Source organism: Podarcis raffonei, chromosome 5, assembly GCF_027172205.1.
Source record: "Podarcis raffonei isolate rPodRaf1 chromosome 5, rPodRaf1.pri, whole genome shotgun sequence".
NCBI classification, from domain to species: Eukaryota; Metazoa; Chordata; class Lepidosauria; order Squamata; family Lacertidae; genus Podarcis; species Podarcis raffonei.
The window spans coordinates 50,564,712-50,591,673 of NC_070606.1; the positions used below are offsets into that span (position 1 = coordinate 50,564,712).

The following is a 26,962-nucleotide window of genomic DNA, read 5'->3' on the forward strand; positions in this document are numbered from 1 at the left end:
TCTTTTCTGCATAAGCACTAATGTTTGTTATGAAGCTATAATATGCTATAAGATTGCAGCATTTTTGAAGCCATAATTAATTAAGGAAGCTTAATTGATCATGGTGTTAAAATGCATAGAGCAAGAAGCACGTGCTAACAAATTTCAATTTACATTTGCTAATTGCTGTGGTTAGGTTTGCACAAATATACGTTCCAGGCTAATGGAATACACCCCCCCCCGCCCCCGGTCCTTCATTTTTACATGTAGCGCAGCAAACTGCTAATAGCTTAGGTACTCAAGCAGCGAAGGACCTGTAAATGACCAGAAACATTTTAGAGCATTCGTGCAAAAATATGACCTCTGAAACTGAAAGGCTTATACAGACTAAATGAGCTATCAAGTGTTAGCGCTATCTATAAAAGCTGTTTGACTGAGCCTCGGCGCTTCATGGAATAAAATAAAATGCATCACTGATGACGCCCTTAGTACTATGACTTCATCCATTGCACCAATGCATCTTGTCTGCGTTTCTGCAGCAGCTGTGGTTTGCAAGGAGTAAAAGCCACACTGCTGCAGTGGAACAGAGTTCTTGCTGGGTAGAGCAATGGCTCTTTCCAGCTTTGGGGGGGGGGGGACGGACCTGACAGGATCAGAATCTACTGATTTGGTCATTAAGAGGTTTTCCTTAAAGGATTTGTATACCTAAGGTCAAAACAAAATAGGACGAAGTGTTGTAAACAGTGATTTCTAGATCATCCTGGTACACAGGAAAAGCACAGGCTGCCTCATTTTTGGTCTGGGGTGCTTGGTATATCAGCTTGTCACATGCACAACAACCACCCTCAGAAGCATTATAAATCCCATAGGTGCAGTGGCAAAGCAATCTCAAGGCTTCTGTATTTGTGTAATAAGTGGTTGGCATCCCACATTGGGCTAATAACACAGTGAACATGATTTGTTGATACTCCAGGTCAATTTTCATGCCCGTTTTTTCCATGTACTGATTTCCTCAAAGCCATTTCCTGTGGAAGCTCCCAGCCTGCTCAGATTTCACTACATTCTTCAACAACTCCCAAAACCAAAGCTTTAAAGCAGTTTTCTTTTTTGAGAAGAGTCTTATGTCCTAAGATACACTGGGGTTGGGGTTGGGGCAGGTATATGTTTTGATCGTCACTAGCAATATGGCATGGGGAGGAAGAGTTGTACACCTTAATGTAGTTTTTTTCCTATAGGTTTTGTCCCTTCACTCTGGTTCAGATATATGGGCTCCAGTCCTTTCCTACTGGGCCCCACCTGGAAGTGTGTCCCCTTGCTGCAGTTTAGGGTTCCAGGTCTGAGCTCAGGACAAGCTGAAGACCACCAATTTAAATGGATCCAGGAGACTAAGTTCAGGCATACTTCCCTCTCTTACACACATGAGCAGAAATTAATGTCAGATAAAAACTGGTTCAACTGCCTTCACTGGTTGAATTTATTTTCAGCTTAGCCCTGATGAGCTGTCAAATCAATATTCATGTTGACATGAAAATAATTGGTAGCAGAAGGGCTAAATACCACTGCTGCCATATATTAGGCATAATTCAGTGAGCATTATTTGATTTTCTGTTGAAATAGTTCATTCCAAAAGTATGATTGCTGCAAAATACCACAAATCCTGAAGACTTTCCTTCTTTATATCTCTGGTCCTACAAAATTTAACCTAAAAATATTATTCAACTCAGTGATCATTACAAAAGCACTCAAATAACTACAGAATTTTCAACAACAAGGCACCACCTCTTTTACTCTCTGGGATGCAATTTCGGTGAATCTCACCTGATACAGAAGACAAAAGTGAGGACTGCATTTGCTTTTTGGCTTTCCAAAAATTAAAATTCTCCCTCTGAGGCATCAGGAAAGGCAGGAGCTAGAGATGAAACAAATTTAGGAGGGGATGTCACAGGCATGTTTGGTATGTTCTGAGTGCATGTGCCACAGAAGCTTCAGTCAAGTGGTTAAGCTCAGCACATGCAGCAGTTGCTTAGCAGAGTTAACTTTTACTTTGCATGCAAAAGCACATACTATGACATAAACACACTCTGTAAAGTTGTTACAAGTAGGAATCTCTGATCCCAGAGAGGGTACTTTGCTTCAACGTTCTTGCTGTTTCAAAGTCCCCAGCAAGTCTGGAGTTCAGCTGCTTCCAAAGTTATTCACAAAGTTTTCAATATTTTTCCGCGTTTCCAATCAGTCTCCATTGCTCAGATCTCTCCAACTCTTAACACTATAATTTGAGATGAGCTAATTTGACCATCTTTCCTTTGCTGGTTATTGCTTCCTGTACTTCAGGACAGGAATGGGGAACCTGTGGCCCTTCACTTGTTGTAAGACTCCTCCCATCAGCCTCAGTCAGTATTTCTAGTGGTCAAGGATGATGGGAGTTGTAGTCCAGCAACATCTGCAGGGCTGCTGGTTCCCCTTCCCTGCTTTAGGGGTTAGCGCTAAAATGCTGAGAGTTCCTACGTTGAATATGCTGACTTGCCTCTTTGCTGTTGCCATAGATTCTCTCCACACACACCCTTAATACTGTGGTATGTTATGTATCATACATACAGTACATAATAAAACCTTCAAGCTGTTCCCCACAAAGACTGTGCGTGCGTGTTTACATGCACTACATCGTGATGCTTCTTTTTGTTTCTCTGTGCTTGTGACACATTGTGATGAAGGCTATTAAGTAGAGCCTCTGGTAAGTATTGCAACTGACAGCCATGACATGACAGTGCAATGCCCCCCAGCCTTGTGTGGGACTAGGAAGCAAGGGTAACTATGGCAGCGCAAGCAAATTTATACAACCATACACAAATTTTGATTTAAGCCATATTATGCCTCTTCTGCTGAAAGAGAAATAAGGAATCTTTAATGCTGCTCTGTTTCAAAATGTTTGCAAATAGTATTTGTGCTCAGAATAATCTTATAAAACACTATCTATGTGCCGGTAAATAATGTGTACGGTTATGTGCACTGTACAGTGCTTACATAACAACCTTACTGGTAGATCAGAGGAGAACTAATACCCAAAGCACTCCTGGGGACATGGCCAGAGAGTGTCATGGTATTTTCCTATCTAGGGGATTCCTTTTTAGGTTTTATGATCACTCTCCTTGGCTTCCAATTGAAATGCATACATCAGCTCCAGGGCTTGTGTATGTTTCTTACTGTTTCAGGGTGGGGGTTGGGTCCAAGCCTTCTCCAAGCCCACCTTGACCTCTACCGCTGGTGGTATGTCAAGGGCTGCTGAGGGTTTCAGTGGTGGAAGGGGCCTTACGAGGTCAGACCATGGGGATCCATGGAAAGAGCATGGGGCAGTTGGGTCTCCAGCTCCCAGTGAACCATGATCTCCATATCCCCAGCTTTCTTTTAAAATTAAGTGTCAATTATCTGTAGAACCTGTGTTATGAAGCAAAATGTAGAGGCATGATTCTTCTCATTTTTCCATGAAAAAATAGCCTGCTACTCCCCTCTCTAGGGTTAACTATTTCTACCTGAATGGAGCATGGCAAGCAATGAGCACTGCAAAGAAGGAAAACTAAATCAGGAAATCTGTGTGCGTTGGTGTCATACAGCATTATCTGATGCCATGCTATGAATATTTTACACTCTCTTTAAAAAACAATAGCGATAGAAGTTGCAGTATTTCAGATGCCAAGTCTTCCTTCAGTTCCGTCCTGTATATCTGCACAGAAGTGATCCTCATTGACTTCAGTAAGGCTTACTCCTAAGTAAGTGGGTATATGATTGCAACCCTAGATACATAGAATCTTCAGCATTCAAGGATTAGGTCTGTGAATTCAGTGTGCATAACTCTGGCAGGAAAGTGTCTAGCATTCACAAGTGCATGGTTATGTTTTTGAAAGTATTATTGGCTAGCACAGAATCTAGAAAATTAAGATACCCAGGAATATAGCAGGTATTTTAGACTACAATCCTGTACCTGCTTATCTGGGAATAAGCCCTAATAAACTATATAATAAGACGCATATAGGATTGTTATGTTAGCAGCCCAGGTATTTCCATCGCACTAGGCAACCTGCAGAACAGATTAGGTTTACTTTACATGATTTGGCATTTTATATTCCTTACAATTAGGAAGAGTGTGAGAGCAATGTAATTGTGTTTTAATGCTGATGAGGCAGAGAAGCCAAAGCTAGTTGTCTGTTTCTTTTGGGGAAACTGTTTCATGAAATTGAACTAGATGCTTGAAAAGGAGATGAATTTACTCTTTTTAACATACCTTTTGTTTATCTTGCTATATCATATGCAGCTATGTCATTCTATTCAGTAGGGGAAGTGCATGCATCTCTCCTAGCTATGAATCCTTGAAATGAACTAGATGTTCTTCCCCCCCAACCATGATATTTAGCATATGAAAATATGAGAAGTGAAAAGAAAGAAGCATAGGTGAATGAATGAAAGCCTCAGGATTCACAAAGCTACTTCACTGTGAAGGCAGCTGATCATTTCCTCTCCCCTCCTTGTTTGATTCCTTTATTCACAGGCAGGAATGGCATCCCCAGAAAACCCTGAGCAGCTCATAATTGCCCTGGAGCCAGAGGCTGCATCCATCTACTGCAGGAAGCTCCGCCTTCATCAGATGATAGACTTAAGCAGCAAAGGGCCTGTCAATGGTTATAACCCAAGTGAGACCATTGCCACTGGCTTTACACCAGGTAGGGCTGATTTAATTGAGCTATGATTAGTGCTCAACCTAATTTTCTACTCACCCTTTCTTGCCAAAATCTTTCATAGCAATATGTCTTCCAAATTTCCCGGCCAACTCTTGATTTTCATACTGGGAGAACCTGGATAGGTAATTGCCAGCCCAACAATAGAAACTACCCAGTCAGGCTCATTAAAGTGTAAACTTTTCAGCTGTTTCACAGTTTTAAGTGTTTCTGAACTGTGTTATCAAATGTGAGCTGGTGCCAAAGGTGGAATAAAAATTCTGAGAATGTTTTCCAGATGGATAGGGGAATTCTATACCCGTGCTGATTTTATGAATGGAAGAGAATGGAAACATGCTTAGGTTAATTGATCTGTGTCAGGCTGGGTGGGGAGGAGCAGCCAACCCAACACCTGTATGGCTGTAGCTTATCTGGACAGGGGTGGGGCAGGGTGCTGCCAGATCAGGGCTGCTTGGACATAGCAGCAGGAGCACCACACTGGCTCTACCTATGTGCCTGCACAGCCTCCCCCTTGCCATCATCTCACCCCAGCCCTGTTTAGGGTAAGCTGTAGTGATGCCAGCCTTGAGTGGGTGGCTCTGCTCCAGCACACAGGCCACTTGCCTAAAAGGGATTCAAAGTGCGGCATAACATCTCTGTTGACAAGTGTGAGCATAAAATTAGAATACTATTTCTTCCAGATTACCTGTTCCATGCACTGGGGAAACAAATGTTTTGAACATCCATTGAGACATTCTCATGGGAAAGTTCCATCAAAACAACCAGGAATTGTGCAAGACTGCACTTCTGGGGACAGCTGTACATTAAGCAAGGGACTAGAGTACATGACATTCCGATTCTGTGGTTATATGCTACTCCTAGCATGATATTAAAAGAGTAACTTCCAACCTGTTGCTTTCCTTGATCTAAAGTATACTATGATGCCACATTCATTCATAGTACAAAGAGTGCTTGCAATTAAAACAGTTGTTCTCTCTTTTTTAGTGATCGTAACAAACAATGTGCATATCTTGAGTCCCCAATTCACAGATGGTTTGTTTAACGTATGCAACTCTCTTATGGGCCACCAAAATAGAAGACGGGAGTTTGCCTTTATGCTACCATGACTTTTGTGTGTCTTAAAATCAGCAAGCAATTTTGCAGAGAACACAGTGTCCCTGGCGCTGTGTATATTTGCAAAATTGGTAACACACCTGATCACCTCTAAATATATATATATTCATATCACAAGTACTATCCCTGAATACAGATTTAATTTAGTCAGACTTCAAATTCTGTGTTGATGCGCCCTCTGCTGGCAGAATTGTGATTTATTCAGAACCAACAAGGATCCCAACAGAGATTGTGATTTGTTCAGTTAAAAGCCTTTAGCTGCTACCACTGTCCTGTTTAGAACCAATTTGTTGTAAGAATTAAAGGAATGTCTGTGAGTTGGGGTCATGGCTTTTATCCCCAAAACATTAGGACAGGTGCTCAGGAATATGATGACTAGCCAGCTTTCAGTGTTCTTCCATTTTGCGGTCTGCGGGGTACACATCCAACTTGTTCATGCTTTCTTACAATTAGTGTTTTGTCTCTGTCATCCTCTAGCTAAAGAACACATTCGGCGTAACCGTCAAAGCCGCACCTTTATGGTTGAAAATGTCATAGGAGAGATCTGGTCCGAGTTGGAAGAAGGTAGTGTCCTTTCCTGAGGCACCTTGGCCCTTGCTGCCTTTTGGTTAGACCTGTCAGCAGCAGCATCTGCTCAAAAATGTAGTTATATCATTTGACTCTAATACATGGCTTGTGATTCCTCTTGTATTAACAGGCGACCGTTACATAGTTGTTGATAGTGGAGGAGGGACAGTTGATGTTACAGTCCACCAGATAAGGTTACCTGAAGGACACTTAAAGGAACTCTACAAGGCAACAGGTGAAGTTGCATTCTTCACTCCTACTCATTGTAGAACATCTGCATTTAACCAGTAGAGGGCAGCACGGCAGGGCAGTGCTGCTCACTTGTGCTCTGGTGGGTCACATAGCTACTGCTTGCCAAACACACCAACAGGAGTGCCAGATTGGCTCTGCTGGTGTGTTTGCACCGTGTTGAACTCGCCACTGCCTCGCCTCTCTACCTCCTGATAAACAACCAACCGGAGGTCAGGTGAGTGGTGGTTCTGTATCATGCAGCCCACCACTGAATTTCATTGTTATTAAATGAACTCATGGCAATGTTCACAGACATATGTATGCTCTGTACCAAGGGAACTCTGATTCTGTACCAAGAACAAGCAGATTATGATGTTGTTGTTGTTGCTGTTGTTGTTGTTATCATCACCGCCACCCACCCTTTACCAGCAGATTCTGAAGCAGGTTACAGTAATCTAAAAATCAATATTAAAAATAGTTAAAACAAATCACAGTCACAGGAATAGGGTGGGTCCTGAAAACACACATCTCAGGTGTCCAAAGCTAGCTGAAAACTGCATAGGGAAGGTGTCTGAGGGGAGGGATGTTCATAACTTAGGGGCTACCACAAAGAATGCCCTTTCCCAGACCTTACACACCAAACTTCTGAGGTTGGAAGAACAACCAAGAGGGCTTCCGCTGCTGATCGTAATACCAGAGAAGTGTTTTATGGAAGGAGCCAGTCTTTCAGGTGTTAAGTAAATTTACATTGGTTTCTTTTTATTTAACATGCTTCCCCCATCAGTTTTTCAGGAAAGGCAAAGAGCATTGGTAATCAAAGAGAGGAGGGAGGTTTTGAAGTTTTAGGAGGAGTTGAAGCCAGAAGACAAGAAATAGGAACTTCAGGAAAGGGGGAGTAGATTATAAATAGTACATTAAAATTGTGTGCCTGGACCAGACTACATAGTACATTAGTTACATATTCGTGTCTTTAAGTGCGCACTCCATAGGAAGCTTCTCCACTTCAGAAGTTCATGGATTCCAAGCAAACGCATAGGGTGTTTGAAATGATTGAACATGGCTGAGTTAGGTCTATTAATTTCAGTAGGTCTCCTCTGAGCAACAGTTAGTTGAATTCCACCCATGTATCTGAATTCTGCTTATGACATGCTCCTCCTGAGGTTGCTTACTCAGTAATCACCTCCCTGAATTCAGAAGTTAATCCCTACTAAGTGTATTTAAGATTGCAGCTCCAAGTTTGCCTCAGCTGCACTCAGTATGTTTTTCTATGGCTTGATTTTCGAGAGCATATCGCAATGCCCATGCAATATTTAAAATATGTTGGTTGCATCATTCCTTAAGTGATATGTTTGATTAATGGTTCTAATGGTCTCTGATGCAGGTGGGCCGCATGGTTCCTTAGGGGTAGACTATGAATTTGAAAGACTCCTGTGTAAAATATTTGGAGAAGATTTTATTGAACAATTTAAGATCAAGCGGCCTGCTGCCTGGGTTGATCTGATGATAGCGTTTGAATCACGCAAAAGGGCGGCAGCACCAGATCGGACTAATCCACTCAACATCACCCTGCCTTTCTCGTTCATTGACTACTACAAGAAATTTCGAGGACACAGTGTGGAACACGCCTTAAGGAAAAGCAAGTAAGTACTTTTAAGTTAACAGAATCCAAAGAGATTCTTGTGTTCATTGTCACACACGCAAAAAAGGAATAATCAGTCCAAGTAAGACTGAAGAAAATTCATTCCTGGCAATATGTGAAGGAGATGGCATTCTATTGTATGAAATTTACAAACTGCTTCATGGCCTGAGGCATCAAAGATAAAAATACCAAAAAAAAAAACCAAACAAACCCCCAAACAAATTCTAAAACAAATTCTACAATATCTCAGGGGTCAACTTTCTTAAAACAAAAGCATTTTTGGTTGGCACCTGAGCATCATGGTAGACATAAAAAACTGACAGAAGGCAAACCAAAGCAGCCTTTTCTTCAGCATGGGTGGTCTCCCACTTACTCTCCCATTGCATGAAGGTGTTCTATTTATCATGGCCTTAGCTAATGTAAATAAAAAAATCTCATTGGTTACATAGTGAGGATGTGACATTGGAATCCTTTCATTTCCAGCTGTTTGAAACATCTTGAGTTAGTAACATTATTTTTGCTAAGTGAGCAGCATTTCATTAAAAAGCATTTCTTTTAAAAGCAAACTTTCTTATCATGTCCTGTTTACAGTGTAGATTTTGTGAAGTGGTCATCACAAGGAATGCTGAGGATGAGTCCTGATGCAATGAATGCTCTCTTCAAGCCTACCATTGATGAAATCATACAACACCTCAGTAAGTATTAAGGGTGTATTTGAATGTCTTAAGGACTTTTAAAAGACCCACTGACATGAACAGACCTAACTTAGTCAATGGGGTTACTCTGAGGAGAACTAACAGTGGCCAAGAATGCCAAGTGAGTAGAACTTAGTTGGATACAACATTCTAGATCTGAAGAGCACCTAGCCTACTTTGATTCCTTCACAATGTTATTCTGTGAATCATACTGGATTCCTCTCACTCCATTTAGTGAGTTTTCCTGTCATTTGTCATTGTGTTCTCTTAATACCTGCAAAGGTATTACTGTTATTCTGACCATGTGGATTTTCCTCTCCACCAAGGTGATTTGTTTGAAAAGCCGGAAGTAACTAATGTGAAGTTCCTCTTCCTGGTGGGCGGATTTGCTGAAGCTCCGCTACTACAGCAAGCTATCCAGAATGCTTTTGGCTCCAAATGCCGAATCATTATTCCTCAGGATGTGGGGCTCACGATCCTCAAAGGAGCAGTCTTATTTGGTCTGGATCCGGCTGTCATTAAAGTGCGCCGCTCTCCCCTGACCTACGGGGTAGGAGTCCTGAATCGTTACGTGGAGGGCAAGCACCCTGCAGAAAAGCTGCTAGTTAAAGATGGCACCCGCTGGTGCACGGATGTCTTTGACAAATTCATTTCTGCTGACCAGTCGGTGGCTCTTGGGGAGACTGTGTCGCGCAGCTATACACCTGCCAAGCCTTCGCAGCTGGTCATTGTGATCAACATCTACAGCTCGGAACATGACCACGTCAGTTTCATTACTGAGCCAGGGGTGAAGAAGTGTGGCACTCTGCGCCTGGATCTCACAGGAACTGATACGTCCGCGCCAAGCAGGAGGGAGATCAAAACACTAATGCAATTTGGGGACACTGAGATCAAAGCCATGGCAATTGACGTTGCCACTTCTAAAAGTGTCAAAGCTGGTATTGATTTCCTAAACTACTAATGCTCTTCCTCTGCCCACCACCTGTTAGTCCAACACTCTGTTCTCTCATTTTTCATGCGTCACCAGAATGGACTTGCATTTCAGCCAGACGGAAAAAGGAGAGAACCATTAGAAGGGAAACGTCAGGCATTTTTGTTGTTGTTGTTCTCAAAATTATCTGTTCAGGAATCCGAAATTTACATGGTTATCAGGTGCTAAACATGAACGGAATAATCCAAAATGGCTAAATGCATTGTGAGAATTAGTCGTTGAAATATCACTGCCCTCTTGATTGGGAAAACAAATCGTTTTACTGGAAGTATTCCACATGTGCTGTATTTGGGGCCCAAAATGTCAAAGCTCATATTCATGGTCCTACATTGAAGACCCTAATACAGCAAATGGCAAGCTGTCTCACTGATACCAACAAGTCTGCTTTGGACAGCAGGAGGTCATCACTGCAGCCCTAAATTAAAGTGGTCCTCTCAAGTGCTGCTGTTAATTGTCAGTGGAGATTTATAGGTCTTTAGCAGTTTTAAAACCAGACCTCTCTTATTTATATGCTTTGATACGAGTGCTAGGGGTGAAGTATCTAGCCTTTCTTTGTAAAATATGAAAAAACAGCACTTACCACCCAGGCAAAGTACATTTACTTCTTGGGAATATATGATGACTGCTTCTGGTGGCTTTTGCTTCTGTTTTAGCAAACTTCCAAGCCACAAAGCAGATTTGTTAAGGCTGCAGCCCATTTAAAGGAATCAATGAAATCTGCAAAACATTCACTAAGTAATGCAAGGAGCATACATTTCAAATTAGCAGATATGATACACAATCTCATCTTAGGACAGCCACACCCTTTTTAGGTGAAGGGGAAAAGGATGATGTTTGCCACCTGCAGTTTGTATAAGTAGCTTGTATAAATACACATTGTATTTAAAACGATGTGTTGGATCCAGACTTTGCGATATCTAGAGCAGACCCACTGGAATCAATGGCACAGGCTAGTTGATTAAGTGAAATGATTCCAGTGGATCTACCCGAAGTTTTAATCTAACCTGATTAATCCAGGAATAGGGGAACCTGTAGCCCTCCAATTTCCACCAGTCCCAGTCAGATCACCAATGGTCAGAGATGATGAGAGTTACAGTCCAACGACATCTGAACGGCTCTCCCTGGATTAGCCATTAACATTGCAGCCCAAGTATTTGAGTATTTCTTCTTTTTTGTTCATTGGAAAGAGAAGTTTTTTAAAAGTCTTTCTTTTCAACAGTTTTTACAAATTTAAGAGCTCCCACCTCATATTTTACTTTGGGACTTTATGTGATAGGTAGGGATTTTTTTTTTAAAAAAAAAACATACTTCCAGCTAGCTGTTGGGCAGACCTCATGCAAAAGAAATGAAGGGGTATGGTGGCAGTAGCTGCCCAGAAAGCACCTCTATTCTCAGGTTGGAGAAAGCAAGAAGCCATTTTCATTGCCTCTCTCATACTTGTTAAGAAACAGGAAATATATACTGTGTTGGTCCTAGAAAGTGAGATCCAGTAAAAGAAAAGGGATACCTTTATACAGGGCCAACTTATTTCACCTGTTCATGAAAGAACTATATAAAATGCTTATTGTTATTTAGAATGATTCATCAGGAAAAAAGAAAACAGGTTGTTATATCCACAACTCTATAGAGAGTAGTTGGTTACTGTACCTGTCATTCATTTGCATCCAAAATACCGTATTTTTTGCTCTATAAGACCCACTTTTTCTCTCCTAAAAAGTAAGGGGAAATGTATGTGTGTCTTATGGAGCGAATGCAGGCTGCGCAGCTAACCCAGAAGCCAGAACAGCAAGAGGGATTGCTGCTTTCATTGCGCAGTGATCCCTCTTGCTGTTCTGGCTTCTGAGATTCAGAATATTTTTTTTCTTGTTTTCCTCCTCCAAAAACTAGGTGCATCTTGTAGTCTGGTGTGTCTTATAGAGCGAAAAATACGGTACTTGCTTTCCCATTCTCTTCCATTGATGTAACTGTATACCCAGCCCTGAAAAACATTAGCCATGAAGTGGGCAATTTCCAGCTTTCCTCCTCACCAGCTTCTGTGATAAAGTACATCCGGAAGAAGCTTAAAATCTATTGGGGGGGGGGTGAATTGCCAGGAGATACTGTACATATAGGCAGGACAGGAAGTTCAGCTGTATTGCATTTGGCCTGCAGAGGGAGCATGAACACTGTTTCTCCAAGAAATGAGAGACTCTCCTGCCCCTGCTCCCACACAACCTAAGAAAGGAACATGGCACATATCTTGAGCGCTGCCAGCTTCAAAACTCTCAAAAGCTTTAGGCAACAAACTAGATTCCCTTCCCGGTGTGAATTAGAGCAGCTGAACATAAGAAATCCCCCCAACACAGAAGTTGCTTTAAACTGTGGTGTGATGTGGCTGCGTCCACCTAACCATTTCCTGGATTTGCACATGGCCTGCAGTTCTGCCATTACTACATACCAAATGTGATTAGAGGTGGCTTGGGGGAAATACGTTTCTCTGTGCTGCAGGTCCTTCAAGACTGGCAATTTGCAGCTTGGAGGCAGCTTCCATGCCATGCAGTCTAAAGCCACAATGCAGGGCTTTTGATATGTAGTCACTTCCAGATAGACTGGATTTGCAGCCAGACACCCTCAACACCGATGGAGAAGGTCAGCCATATTTCCCCGCCCACAACATTTTGAAAACACATTGTGATCCACTGAACCCCAGTCATGCATCCAACACACCAGAACGTTACCGTAATTGTGTAGTTACACCCTTTTCCAGTTAGCTATGCATGAGTGAAAAGCCATAGACCCTTTTTACTTTTAAAAATGTAAGATTATTGATCAGGCACTTATGTTTTAGGGGCCATTGTGCAAATGCTTAAAAATTCAGTGAAGAATTTTAAAGGGGCCCCATTTGCATTATATCCATTATATAATTCCCTGATAGAATGTGAATAAGCTTTGCTGAATTAGCTATCACAGGGATGGACTGGATAATTCTAGTCACAGTATCTAGCTTGCTGTTCCTTAAATAATTATTCTACTGAATAATTAGAAAGTGTGCATGCTGGCTTTCCTTTGTTTTCATCCTGTCTGCTGTGTTTTAAAGGCAAACGATTTGTTTTTCTGTATGTGTAAGTGTGTGTGGCCTTCCATGGTTTACAAATAAGCAACTCCTTTGGGTGAGCTATGAACAATATTACGTGATGTATATACAATATTTAAATATTGTACAGATGCTTTCTTTCTAAAGTGCTATTTTCTTGTACAGAGTGCTCTTTACCTCTGTTGATTTGCATTCAGTGGTTAATTTTAAATAACATAGTTTCACAGTCTGCTTCAGTAATTATAGGCTTTTAAAGATGGTGAGATATGAAATGCACAATGATGATCTTGTAATAACAGGAGGGGAGCATGAAGAGTGTCAGACAATCCCACACTCTTCTTGCTATGCAAAGAATAGCATACAGAAACACCTTTGGGTTTTGAATTCTTTTTAACAGCCCCAGTTCCACTTGAAGTACCGTAATGCATAGGAATGACAATGGTTAAAGGCCTTTTGTACATCAGGTCTTCTTCTCCTACCTGAAAACTAGATGATCATTTGGGGCATTTATTACCCCAAATGATCTCCAGTTTCAAACCGTATGTTTTATTTCAATGATATCTCTTTATTCCTAGATTCAGGCTAAACACAGACCACCGGCCACATATGGAGAGTGCAGCTTGCTGCCTGCCAGGTACTCTAAAAAATAGAGGGATTCTCAAGTACCAGAATGGCCACAAAATATGGCCTGTTCATTGCATTTGACTTGGTGATTTGCCAGCCGTGCAGGCCCCTACTAGACTAGAACAGAATGCATATGTCATAAGCTAGAACACCAGGGGTGGCAAGCTAGAATGGCAAAAGATTGCTTGATATTAATTGTGTTGGACTCCTTTCGGTCTGCTACATCTTCTGATAGGCAATTGCTGCCTGGAAGATACAACACAAGATCATCTTGCATGACTGCTTCCTTGCTCTGTGACATGGCTCTTCCCAGAATCCCAGTTGTCTTGGAAAAGCATTGTTTCAAGTTGTTGCATCTTCGACATACACGCAATCAAAGGAACAGGGGCCTGGTATAACGGAGCACCTGCCAGGGCCAAGGATCCCACTACCAGTCTTCCTAGCCCTGCTGCACTGCTTCCTTTTGCAGCTTGTCCCTGTTCACCTGCCTTCTCTGAGTGAGCAATAAGCAAAAGAGCAGTAACCCAACACCTTATTGTCTCCAGCTGGGAGGTGCTGCACTGGGAAGAGATTTCATTCCGCAGGGACTCCTGCAAAATCCTTACCAAACACTATTAAGTCCCCACTGCTGGAAACTGCCAAGGTGGCAAGGAGGATCCAAAAAGGATATAGATAAATTGATCTCTGGTAGTGAGAATCTCCTAAGACACTATCCAGCCATTATTTCTGTAACTGTCAGTCATTTCTGATCCTTTACAACAGCAGAATGCTATCTTTATATTCTTGCTCATTTTCTCATTTCCATAACTGAGATAGTCTCATTTGCTTCTTTTCTCCCAGTCACAAAACATGATTAGATGGCCAGTCCTCAGATTACATTATATATTTAAGTTGACAAATCAGCTCTTAAAATGTTAAACTCCCTTTTCATCACACAGACAAATTTTAAATGTGGAATTCTTCAGTTTTCTAGCATACGTTCAAGAAAATGTTCTCACTAAATTGTCTTTAGCCATTGCATCTATATATTTTTAAATATGGGGTGTTTCCCTAATACATTGTTATTAGAAGCATGATTCCACTTTCTGTATGGAAGAACACTACAAAGTGTACTATAAAACCTCTTACGCTTTCTCTTCTGTGAACAAAAGTATGTAGAAAAATTATGTGTATTAGCATATCTGCATTAGTAGCGCATTTGAATGTCTTATCAAAATAGCTGTCATTTCAGGTTAAAAGTGCTATAAACCTGCAATCCTGAGATTTCGGTCTATAAATTATCCACAAAATTATCATACCAAACTTTTAAAGTTTTCCATCCTGTTCCCTAAACTTCTACAGGGATATTATTTCACTTGGATAGTAAGATAATTATATTAATCTAGGTGAGCTAAATTTTGCATAGCAATACAGTGGTTTACAAGAAAGAACTTCTTTCGGATGGAGGTATGTGAGTGATCTGATTAATTCCCTTGATGTAATTTGCTCAGTGTGCTTGCAGCCAATGAAGGGAGATAACTCGTGGATGGCAGCAGCTCCTTAGAAATACATCATGCAGCAAACCAACCTCTTAAGGCTGTATTCTTGCCCATCTGAATCCCTCTGAAGTACATGAAACTAAGGCAACTGCAAATATGTTGGCTGAAGTACTGTTTGGGCTACTGAACTGGCTGTTATGTGTACTGAATATTTAAATATAATCAGACTTCAGTAACTAGTTTTTAAAACTCTGCTATAGCACTGTTGCTATTATTGTGAGGTTTATAATTTTTAAAAAAGCTTATTTCCCCCACCCCATCTTCATCAGCCCCCCCAAAAGCAGTATAATTTTGCTGGGCATGCTCTCTGCCACTTAGAATCCATCCCTATTCTCCCAAATAATAGCAAATTAGGTTTGGTGTCTAAGGGAACCTTTTAGAAATAGAATGTGATGCTATACCTACAGGCTTTTGTATGAGCCCTATGCTAAATTTAAAGGAAGTGGCACATGAATGTTCACTTGTAAGTACCGTAGAAACTGGTAAAGTGATAGATGTTTGCCAGATGAGAGTAAGAAACACAATTTTTCCATGTTTTTTCTGCTGCAGGGTTGGTTGATTGTTGTTTACAGATCTTGATCAATAGAAATTTAAGGGAAAGGTTCTGCTCTGTGCCATATTACAGAGACCCAAACTTTTACCCTGACAGCAAAACTTGCTTTGCTTTCTCTGGAAGTTTCCATCTGAACCCAATCATGGAAAACCAAAGCAACTTACCATAAACCTGGAAATTAAAAATGATGGCAGAGTTTATAAAATACTGTGAGCTGGATGTGGATTAAGTTGAATTTAGTTCCTATTGAAATAAGCGACATGATTTAAGTCATGACAGATGTTTCATACTGATTTCAAAAGGAACTAAATTCAACTAAGTGCAATACTATAGATGTTTACTCAGAAGTAGGCCCTGTTGAGTTGCCAGGTAAGTTGGTATAGGATTGTAGTCTTAAACTGGATCCATCCCAGTGCTATTAAAAAAACTCAACCAATGCTCTAAGCACCTTGCAGTAATCCAAATAAACAAGCGTTGAAATATATTATTAAAAGATGTAATTTTCTTGCAGTGATGTAACTGCAGTAGCAAAACTGCATTATTTACACACTTTAAAATCCACAGCACATTGTGTAAAGGTTGTTGGGCATAATGCTACAATATTCATCTCTGCTTTGATAATTCATCAAATATATTGTAAAAAAATAAATAAACATCCGATCATTGTAATCTCATTCAATTTCTTCCCTGTGCAAGACTACAAACCTCACTTAAAGTCCTGGAGCAGATCACAGCTTTTCACTGTTGCATCTCCTGAGTACTGTGCTCTTCAAAAAGTGTCAAATAAAACACAGTAAACTGTGAGGGAAGATGTCTTCTGCTGATTATTTATGGCTCCTGTGTTAAAAGTTATTTCTAACATGATGCACCATCCAGCAGAAAGGAAGGCCTCTTGTACAGATGATCCTAGTCCTGTGCATCGCAGCTACGCTCCGGAAGCCTCTCTGTTCCCTGCACGTGTGTGGATGAGGTCACAATGCCATGGGAGGGACGGGGCACTGTAGCTTGAGCTCTCTTGTAAAGGGTCGCAAGGAAGCAGCCAGCTTGGGGGATGGTATTGCTCGCAGAGCTTGTCATGGTAAAAGGCCCAGGCCCGGCTTCCTGAGCGAATTCTTCGTTTGGGGGATCTCTCCTGTACAGGTCAGTCTTTCCAGGGCTGCTGCATTTTCTTCTCTTTCTTGTCGGTAGCTGACCATTGTTTGCTGCCTTTCTCGCTACACTCTTTGTCTTCAGCCCTCATGTGTCTGCATTTGTTATTGCCAATCTCAATACTGTTATTTTTGTCGTCGTCCCCCTCCTATCTCCTTTGTGCTCTGAGGACATGAAACATTGCAGCAGCAGAAGCCAATGGCGCTAGTAAGGTAACACAAGGCTGCTGGATCCTTTCCGCAGGATGTGTGCCTGTGGCAGCCAGGAACATAAATAGCTTTTTAAAGGATTACACAATTTCATTGCTATCGCTATCAACAGCATAGGAACAGCCTATCAAATCGCCAAATGAAACCTTCATGTTCAGAGGCACTGTATCCCTGAGCACCAAATACTGGGGAGAAACCAGAAGGCAAGCTTGGGTCTAACTCACAGCTTGTGAGCTTCCCAGAGGCTGGCTGCTGTTTGGAACAGAATAATAGGCCCTTGTTCTCATTTGGAGGGGTTTTGTTCCTCCGTTAAATTTTCAGGCTTTCCTGACCAAGCAATGCAGCAATCCCAACAAGTCCCATTGAACTCTGTATTCTTACTGATTGGGCAAGTGCAGGATAACTAGAGTTGCACTGGAAATAAAGTCTAAAGAGTTTTGAGTCTGCTTGGATGACTTGCTGGCCATAGTTTGTTCGTATGCAGAGAGGCGATGGTTCTTTCCTAATGTTTTAACACAGAGAAATGGATGACTGCTGATAGCAGGGGTGGCTCCCTTGTGGTCCTCTAGCTGCTGCCAAGTTATAGTTTCCATCAGCCCCAGGCAGCATGGCTGATGGATAGGTCTGGGAACTGTACTTCTGCAATCTCTGACTTAAAGGTTCTGACAGCCTGAAACACCAATTTGTTTTGATTGGGATAATTCTTGAACAACCGGCTTATTAATATCAAAGTCTAGATTCAGTTGAAAGTCTTAACTTTCTTTCATCAGAGTTTGAAAAAGCATGGAACCATTTCAGCGACAAGTAGATGAGTGCAACCCTTTGATACCAGGATATACAGGTAAAAAAACAGAGAGTCTTGGCCTGAGCTTTGTTCCCATTTCTCAGCTGATAACTTGGCAGAGAGCAAAATAACATGCTAAAAGGGGCAGCCAAATAATCACAGCTTTTCACATCAGCTCCCACTTTGTTTTGATGCACTTTGTACTCAATATAGCAGTAATAAACAGGATTATGATTTTAGTAGCCTGTTAAAGCTATCTATTTGCTATTGTATGCTGTGAGGCAGGCAGAAGCAACCTTTGGCCCGCCAGATGTTTTGGACTACAATTCCCATCATCCCTGACCACTGGTACTGTTAGCTAGGAATCATGGGAGTTGTAGGCCAAAACATCTGGAGGGCCAAACGTTGCCTATGCCTGCTGTGAGGATTGACCCAGCACCCTAGTCTTGCCTGATGAATGAGGGAAAACACCTTTCAATCTCAGGCTCTCTCCCAAGGGGTGGGAAGCTTATGCGCCTCACATCTACAAGTTGCTGACTGACATCACTAGCAGACTGATAGGATGAGCCCCAAATGCAGAACAACAGTAATACTGTACAGTACACAATACTATCTAAATAGGTCCCTTCATAAGGCTGCTAAGTCTAGAGTCTACAACTACCTAACTGCACCACAGATTTCACAAGCACATACCTAGCTCTCTTTCTGAAGATCTGGTTAGCAATTTTATACTGGCAAATTAGGCTCTCTTCTGCACTCAGTATTTTTTAGAGTGTGTTACCTGCAGGGTGTGTGTGTGTGTGTGTGTGTGTGTGTGAGAGAGAGAGAGAGAGAGAGAGAGAGAGAGAGAGAGAGAGAGAAGTATGTTCTTGCAGAAATGCCTCTGAGTGATAATGAGAACTAGAATATTGCTATGAATTCTCTGAATTCTCAGGGTACAACTTTGAGTGGTGGTAGTACTTTGATTCCATAACTATTTTATTGAAAATTCTTATTCTGCTGAGTTACCTTGCATGACTGACATTATACAATACCTTAAATAAAAATTAAAAAACAGAACGCTTAACTAAATAAAATAGGCAGGTACAGTGGGCACTTCTGCAAAATCTTGCTAATACATGCTCTATTCTAACATTTTTTATTAATTATCTACAAATGACACTGGCTGTTTTGGCAAACTAAATGTTGAGACTCAGACATCTGCTAAATTTCTAGTTGCTTGGGTATAAATCTCAGTGGTTGGTAGTGTGACAGTAGGCTTTGAAATGCTAGGAAGGTGACAGAAAGCTGATGTTCACTTTCTTGTGAAGAATTCCAACACTCATACCTACCCTCTGACTAGAAGCCTGGGAATCAACAGCACCCAGGTTTGCAGACATCAGACACTAAATCAGTATGCACGGCAGCTGCAAAACTTTGCTTCTGGAAACACCCAAATTTCATGTTGTGCAAATTAATCAAATGGCAACAAATGTCACAGTGACAAGCTGGCGATGGGCAGGTAAGGATGATCACTCTGAAAAGGGCTGGAGCTGAAAGCCCATGCATGTGACCCACCAGATCATCCTTTTGACGCATTTACTATGAATGCAACAGAATCTTAAGTTGGCTCCCACCATGGACTGTACGAAACCTGTATACACAAATAATAAGTAAACAGTGGGATTATCCTTATGATAGTCCTGCAGACACACACAAGAAATTTTGTTGAAGGAAAGCCTAGACTAGACCGCTGATGGCTTCTTCATGATGGTTGTGAACTTCTGTTGCCCTTTCCAGGCTACATCCCTTATAGATTCTACCGAATTGGAACTAGCTTCGGAAATGATTCTGTGTGGTGTGTGAATGCATTTCGTGAGGCTACTCAGAGAAAATGTGACCAAATGGAAGAACTGAGGCTCACAGCGGCTACAGCACCCCAGCTGCCACCTCTTGTCTCGAATGAAGAAATAATAAACGTACTTGATGACTATAATAGCAAACACCATCCAAATGTGCTGGGTATAGTATGCCTCATTTCTAATTAATTTGGGCTTAGGATTCCTAAAATACCTTCTCCCCCTTCATATCCCCAGCTGATCTGTGTTCTTTGCAGGAGAGGGCATCCTGCAGGTATTGTCTTGCCAGGAGGCCTGTTCCACTATGATACAGTTATTGGAGATGCAGCTCTTGATCCCAAGTTTCTGCAGAGTAGCAGAGTCCATGTTGTTTTCACATCCACCCCATACCTTTAAAGAACATTCTTTTCCCCAAAGAATCCTCAAAACTATAGTTGACCAGTTACAGCTACAATTCCCAGTGCCCTTAACAAACTACAGTTCCTAGGATTCTTTGAAGGGGAGCCATGCACTTTGAATGTGCTGTAAGCATATGGTGTGGAGAGGAGGTGGGTCAGAGACAAGCTACCACTCTAGAAAACTCATTGCACGTAGCACCCTTAGAGTCACTGTCATATGTGGCAGGCTGGAATATTTAAGGCGAGACTCAGAGGGGCTGCAAGCTTGGTGGCTGGTTTGCTAGACTGAGTTAAAGTGTATGGTTCCCATTCAAGAGGAAGCCTCCTTTTTTCATGATGCTTGGCCTCTGAGGAGATACAGGGTTACAAAGGGAGCAGATGTCATGTTAGCAGTGAGCTAGCTTAGGGCATGCAACTGAAAGGAAGAAAAAAAGGAAGAAAAAGAAGCTTGGTTTGGCTTCTTATGTACACATTGCTGATCTACAGGTGAAATTTAGTTCCAAATGAAACCTTCCACCCACCCTGATAAGCATACTTATCCACCATGTTTGCCTGCTTCAACATTTTCAGGAACAGGCTCTGTTCAAGGTGCTATACAAGGCGCTGTGCAGTTTGGGACCAGGATTCCTAAAATACCTTCTCCCCCTTCATATTCCCAGCTGATCTGTGTTCTCTGCAGGAGAGGGCATCCTGCAGGCATTGTCTTGCCAGGAGGCCTATGCCATACAAAGTTGGTCTGTTCCACACCTGCCTTTTGGAAGTCTCACTGGCTACATATGAGACAGGCACCATCTCTTCCATCTTCTTGTTGTCTGTTGAAGACTTTCACCTTTAAGAAGCCTTCTAAATTGAGATCTTTTTTTATCCTAGTCTGTATCTATATTGGATTTGAAGTTGTATTTATATATGTAACTTTTAAAAACCCCACAAATACACACATACACAGAGTCTTGTGAAATTGCTTCACAATGCTTCATAAGAAATGCTTCATGACTGAAATTAATTAATAACAACAGACCCAGGGCATCATCTTTAACCCTAACCTGAAACATGAGCACCACCGTTAATGCTTTAGCGATTCCATATCTGTCTCAAAAGAAACCCGCAAACTGGTGGTTGTGCCACTGATGTAACCTGACCTTAGATCAGGGCATGTTCCACTTGTGGCTATACTCTTTTGTTCCTGTGCCTGACTAGCCCACATCCAGGTCTTGAAACAAACTTTCCTTCTTGACTCTGTTTCCTAACTCCCTCCAACGTGGTGTAACAGAGATAAGTCTGAGCTTTCAGCTTTTTGCCATAGGACAGATTTCCATCTTCATTCCTGTAACTTTGTAAGCAGTTTCAGTCGATTGAGCAGTGGAGTAAAAGTTCTGTTGGATGTGAGTCATTGCACACACAAAAAGCTGTCTGTGAATGTTTTCTCTTCTTTTCTTTTTAACAGAATGTGGAAACTTTTAGGCAGTTTTTCATTTTCTTTTAAAGCAAAACACTGACCTTTGTTCCTCTGCTGTCATGCACAGATGACAAATTCTAGTAGCAAAAGCATTTTTGCTTTGCCATAGGGGGAGCTCCCGGCAGTGATCCACATGTGGCCTGAATGTTGCATGGGAAGGCAGAGGAGATCTTAAGACTGTTTTGATGAATTGTGGTGGTTAAGGGGGTAATGACGGTTCCCTCTTTGAGAAAAGTACCAGTCACTTTCTCCAGGTCTTTTGAGAGAGAGAAACTCTATCTTTGCAACTAGCAGCACTAAACCATGACAAAGGGCTCTAATAGCTTTGTTATTACAGATGAAGAGCAACAGAAATTGCTTTCTGTCTTCAGTTTTTTATCTACAGCTACATGGACCTGCCCCACGACCTCTAAAGCTCAGCTAGAGAAATAGAAAGGAAGCAACGTGCATTCTGAGTTATTTCTTTCAAAAGAGAGGCTTCAGACTTGTAGAAACCTAATATGCAAGTACCATAAGACTTGCAACAAAATATTGCAGTGTGATTTACTCCCATTCAGGATGTTCCATTCCATTCATCTTCTCACCTGCTTTTCTGTCCCCCCACATCCACCACAGCAGTTGGTCAGCTGTCCATGGCCACTGAGCATGGTCAGTCTTCATTGGGCTGTTTGGGGTCCCCCCCAAATTATGTTTGTACTTTTGCCAAATTTGGTCTTTCAAAGCCTCCTGATACCTTCCTGTTGTACATGGGTCATGGTATTTTGGCTGTACTTGAATAATTTAGATTGCTATTAGTATATATGATTATCTAGCAAATTTGCCATAACACAGACTGATACCCATGGTTTTACTTACTACCTAGCACAGTGGAATTTGCTTTAGGTTCTACTCTTGCTGGAGTGCAGCCAGCACTGGGTGCCTCTAAATACTGTAATTGGAGAACTAACAGTGCTTCCAACCTCTAGCTTTGAACCTTCCTTAGGACTTCTTCAGTGGTCTTCTCTCAGGATATTCGGATTCTTGATCCAACCCATGAGCTATATAGAACTGTTATTTCTCTTTCTCACTGATGGGAATTGTATACAACTCTTTTCCACTTAGACCCGTTTTCTTGAAACTGGAAAGTTTTAAAGAGCGCCTGTCTTTCTTCCTGTAGTAAATTCTTTGCAATGGTTGGCTAATGGTGGAGTAATACAAGGTTTCACAGATTACAGGCTTGTCAGATCTACTTCATGTTTTCATAGAACCCCAAGATCTACCAACCAGATTCAGGCAGAAAATACATGGTGCAAGTTAAAAAACATGGTGCTAATGCAATGGACCTCATTTATGCTGTTCTCCTCACTCTATGTAGGGTTATTTTTAGCCTCAGTAAGCTTTCAATTAATGCCCCATTTCATCACTTTATATTTGGTCTTTGGTAAGTTCTACATAATTGCATACAGAGTTGTGTGAGCTTGTGCTTCTTTATTTATCTGTATTCCTTTGTGTTGTGTTTTGCCCATTTCATCACTTTGCAGGGCCTGTGGAAACAAAAAGGAGTCTACTTGAGCCACCTATTCCAGGCTGGACTGGCTTTGTGCCCAGGTCTAAGGTTACAGAGTTTGGTCACGGAGCTCGCTACCATGTGATGGCAGAAAATTGCTATCGAGATTTTCAGAACTCCTTGGACAGAGCCAAACAGGATCCTGCTACCAAGGAATCCATGTATGTTGGCATAAAGATCTTTCACTGGGCTATGCTGCAGCTGAGAAATCATGTGGATATAATGTTACATAATGTTACTCATTCATCTATTCTCAACCATTGTGTTATTTTTATATCTTTTCCTCCTGTGATTTTATATTATTATTAAACACCTTGATCATTTTGCATGAGCAGCTGTTAGCATGATAAGACAAGATCTTGGTCGCTGTGAATCCTACAAGACCTGTCTCTCAGGATGATGAGAAAATATCAGGGTGGAAATTGTTTAGGGGCTTTTGTTGGAGATGCTTAATTTGTGGTTATATTTTTGTAATTATGTATAACTTTTGATGCTGTGAGTCACAACCTAGGCCATGTGGTGAGTGGCAGGACTGGGGGCCCCAGGCGCTCAGCAGGGGAGTCCTCCTGGGTAGCAGCAGCAGTTCTTATATGGCCAAAAGTGGGACATTCCAGGATCAAATCAGAAACCAGGATGGCTTCTCTAAATCAGGGATGCCCCTGGAAAATAGGGACACTTGGAGGGTCTGGACTTGTCTTAGCCATATGAAAACCAGAGACATTCTGCCTTGCCAGAAGCATTTGATAAGACTATCACATGCACTGTTTCAGTCATATGCAAAGCTGCATATAATATGTTGTTACAGTCAAGAAAGTTGGAGAATGGCAAGCACCAAAACATCATTTATTTTATTTATTTTGTAGAAAAGAGATCCCTGCAACCAAACTCAAAGAATCACGCCCATACCAGAGATTCTACAGGCCAGAAGGGATGATGCCGAAGTATACTGGGCATATTCCACGTAAGGCTTTAGGAGTGCATTATTTGAAACTGGTCACTTGCTATGGGCCTGTTCACAAGACCATGTTCACCTGTCTCAACTCTTGGACTGGAGAAGAAGAGAGTCAGCACCAAAAAAAAGCTGGTGCTTGGTGATGAGAGGGGTATTGCTCGATTTGTTTTGGTCCTCAGACGAAAAGGGTCTTTACATGCCTTGCTTGTGCATGTGAGTTAAAATAACTCAGTCAAAGGTTATCATGCTTTCTACTATATCTTCATTGAGTTGATTGAGCAGGTGTTCTGAAGCAGGGCACACAAGAGCCCCTTTGCCTCCAAAGAAGACCTTGTTAGTCTTGTAGAAGTCAGTTGGCCCATATCCTGTTATACTGGGCTCACCATCTGTTGCTGATACTACACCACACTTTGACCACTATGATCAGCAGGGTATGCACAGCTCCAGCAAAGCCATCTAGCAGAACATCGGTGTTTTCCTGTTTTCCAGCCTTTTGCAGAGCTCCTGGTTAAGAAAACTCCTTTCCCACACAGTTCAGTTCAAAGTATAAAGAGTTTATTGCCTCATGATCCCTGTGTGTGTGCACATGGGTTGTGCCCCCTCAAAATTGTGCACCCACGCTTATGGGCCCTGCTGCCTCCCACATTATCTCCCTGCAAGTACTCAGCCTTCGGATGGGAGCCCACCAATCTGAGCCTCCCCATAAACTGCAATGAACATTTAGACCCCTTGACTGTACTTGTCACAAGGCTTTAAGCATTGAAATAGGCCTTTTTGTCTTGTAGATGAACGTTCTGGCATCGGAAAGACCTTTGGTAATGTGAGCAGAAGCTGTTCTGTCTGCAATCACCCGGAAGTGAGCTATGGCATTTATCTTGATAAGAAACGGAAGGCTGTAAAGTTTCAAGAACCGATCAAGGAAGAAAAGATCCCCTTAACTGCAGCAAACAATTAAAAATATACAGAAATACCTGAGATTATATGAGAATAATCCTATCATGTTGTTTGTTTAACCACTTGGTATGAAATAATATTATTTACATTTTAAAATATCAAGTTGTTAGACAGATGATTATGGTTTTGAAACTGACCCTAAAAAAATGTATTTCTGCCTAGAGCACATCTGGAACACAGCTGCAGCATCAGTTACCGCTCTAGCTGTTGACTTCACACCCTATATCTTATATATTTGAGCTGGCACAGAGATCTTGAGTCTGTGTGGAAGGTCATTCAGATGCTAAGATGCATAGTTTAAAAACTCTTTGAACTAAAGCATAGTAAGACGTTCAACTAGTTTCCTATCCTGGTATTGCCATGCAGCTGTCAGCTTCCCATAGTATGATAGCCTGTCCAGATGTGGGTGATGACTCAAGCTATGAACTGCACATCTCCTGGCTCAGTGCCACCATGGAGTTTGCCTGGTTTGACCTTTGCATCTGGAAGTGACATCAGTCACAGCTGTAGGTGGACTGCAGACTGAGCCAGAAAAGGAGCAGACAGTTTGCCTTGAGTAGGGCTACTGCTTACTGCTGCCTACAAAAGCGACTGAAAGGATCATAAGGCAGAGGACTGAGTGAGTGACAGGATGCATCCTTCACAGGTTGACAGAAGTGGTGATACAGGCCAGTTCAGTGGCCTGAACTTTACATACAAATATGTAAAGGGAGGGCTGTAGTTTATTTAGAGCATTTGTACCCCACTCTTCAGCCAAAAAGTCACCCAGAGTGGCTAACATACAATCAGTTAGAACAAAACAATCCCTGCCTGCAGATTTATAATCTCTCTCTATATAAAGAAAAGTGACACACAAGGAGAAAAGAACAGGGAAGGAAGATGAAAAAATAAAACTCAGGCACCAATTCTTTTAATGACCAGCTGGCACAGTTCAGGTGTAGATGTGTCTGATACAGCTGGTGTGGTAGATCACTTGTTTTGAATGCAGGAGAGTTTCTGGTTCAGTCTCCAGTATCTCCAGCATCTTCAGATAAGGCTGACAAACGCTCCTGCCTGAAATTATGGAGAGCTGCTACCAGTCAGTGCTTGGGAAATGCTGCTTTCTAACAACAGAAGGGGCCGCTGGTGACATTTGGGTTCCCTGCAACAATGGTACAAAGAAACAGGCATCTGAAAGAGTTGTTCCAGTGGGTTTCTGAGGCACGTTTAGAATATGTAGATTTGCTTTCAGTGCATTTTTCAAAATTACCTTGGGGGAGTTTTTCAGATTTCCTATCGCAACTGAGGTACATTTATTTTCACCTCCTTTTTCACTAGAGTATTCCTTTGCTTGCATCTGTTTAGTTAATGTAGAAGCCCCCCATTTATTTTATCTAAAATCTGACGGAAACGTTTTGAGTTCAGCTCTCTTTAATCTGTCCCGTAATATCTGAAGGGTTTGTGTGTATCTGCAGTACTTGATTTTGTGGGAGGTGGGTTTTCTTTTTTTAAAGAAATGTGTTAATTTAATTACACTGATTGTTGGTGTAGCAGTGTGTGAGGGTGTTGTATAGTACCTTGTTGAGCATTTAAGTTCTAAATCTTTGACTTAATCTCCTAACCTTTAGACTTTGATTTTCTTCCTCAGCCTATAATTTGTACAGCCTGCCATCAGAAGAGGGAGGCAAATTAGACGGCATCTGCTATATTACAAATTATAATCATTAACATTACTTCCATTAGAAGCTACTTCTTAAAATTCCTTCTTGGTGGAATAGTGCTACTCCAGTAAAGCCATGTATGGGGAAATGGCATAGGCCACCGAAGCAGCTGAACTAATAGGTAGAAATTGTTCAGATACACAGAAATAGCAATGGAATATCCCATCCTGGACTTTACCTCTTGAGGCTAAAAGCTTGGGGTTTTCAACATACGAACCTGCCCATTTGGTGGGGGCACTTGAGAGG

General features: G+C 41.7%; 2 protein-coding genes and 1 long non-coding RNA gene across 4 annotated transcripts in view; 2 read left to right on the forward strand and 1 right to left on the reverse strand.

The window, feature by feature from the left end:
- The window catches only part of HSPA12A (heat shock protein family A (Hsp70) member 12A), a 47,223-nt gene extending 30,689 nt beyond the window's left edge, over positions 1 to 16,534 (forward strand). For both annotated transcript variants that reach the window (XM_053389088.1, XM_053389087.1), the window contains exons 7-12: positions 4,520 to 4,691; positions 6,297 to 6,383; positions 6,517 to 6,621; positions 7,999 to 8,257; positions 8,848 to 8,951; positions 9,278 to 16,534. In XM_053389088.1, the coding sequence (XP_053245063.1) occupies positions 4,520 to 4,691; positions 6,297 to 6,383; positions 6,517 to 6,621; positions 7,999 to 8,257; positions 8,848 to 8,951; positions 9,278 to 9,912 (1,362 nt within the window). In that variant the 3' untranslated portion in view covers positions 9,913 to 16,534. The remainder of the gene's footprint in view (positions 1 to 4,519; positions 4,692 to 6,296; positions 6,384 to 6,516; positions 6,622 to 7,998; positions 8,258 to 8,847; positions 8,952 to 9,277) is intronic.
- LOC128414205 (uncharacterized) lies at positions 6,316 to 16,529 on the reverse strand. The gene is made up of 2 exons (XR_008330608.1): positions 16,436 to 16,529; positions 6,316 to 6,449 (listed from the first exon to the last, which is right to left on the reverse strand). It is a non-coding gene; the product is annotated as an uncharacterized LOC128414205 (long non-coding RNA).
- A 189-nt stretch (positions 16,535 to 16,723) lies between the features above and the next one.
- Positions 16,724 to 25,042, forward strand: C5H10orf82 (chromosome 5 C10orf82 homolog). Its single transcript, XM_053389091.1, has 6 exons — positions 16,724 to 16,870; positions 17,859 to 17,929; positions 19,652 to 19,873; positions 23,085 to 23,271; positions 23,974 to 24,071; positions 24,848 to 25,042. Exons 2-6 carry the CDS (start codon positions 17,872 to 17,874, stop codon positions 25,015 to 25,017), a joined length of 735 nt encoding a protein of 244 aa, XP_053245066.1. The 5' UTR covers positions 16,724 to 16,870; positions 17,859 to 17,871; the 3' UTR covers positions 25,018 to 25,042.
- The last annotated feature ends 1,920 nt before the right edge of the window (positions 25,043 to 26,962 follow it).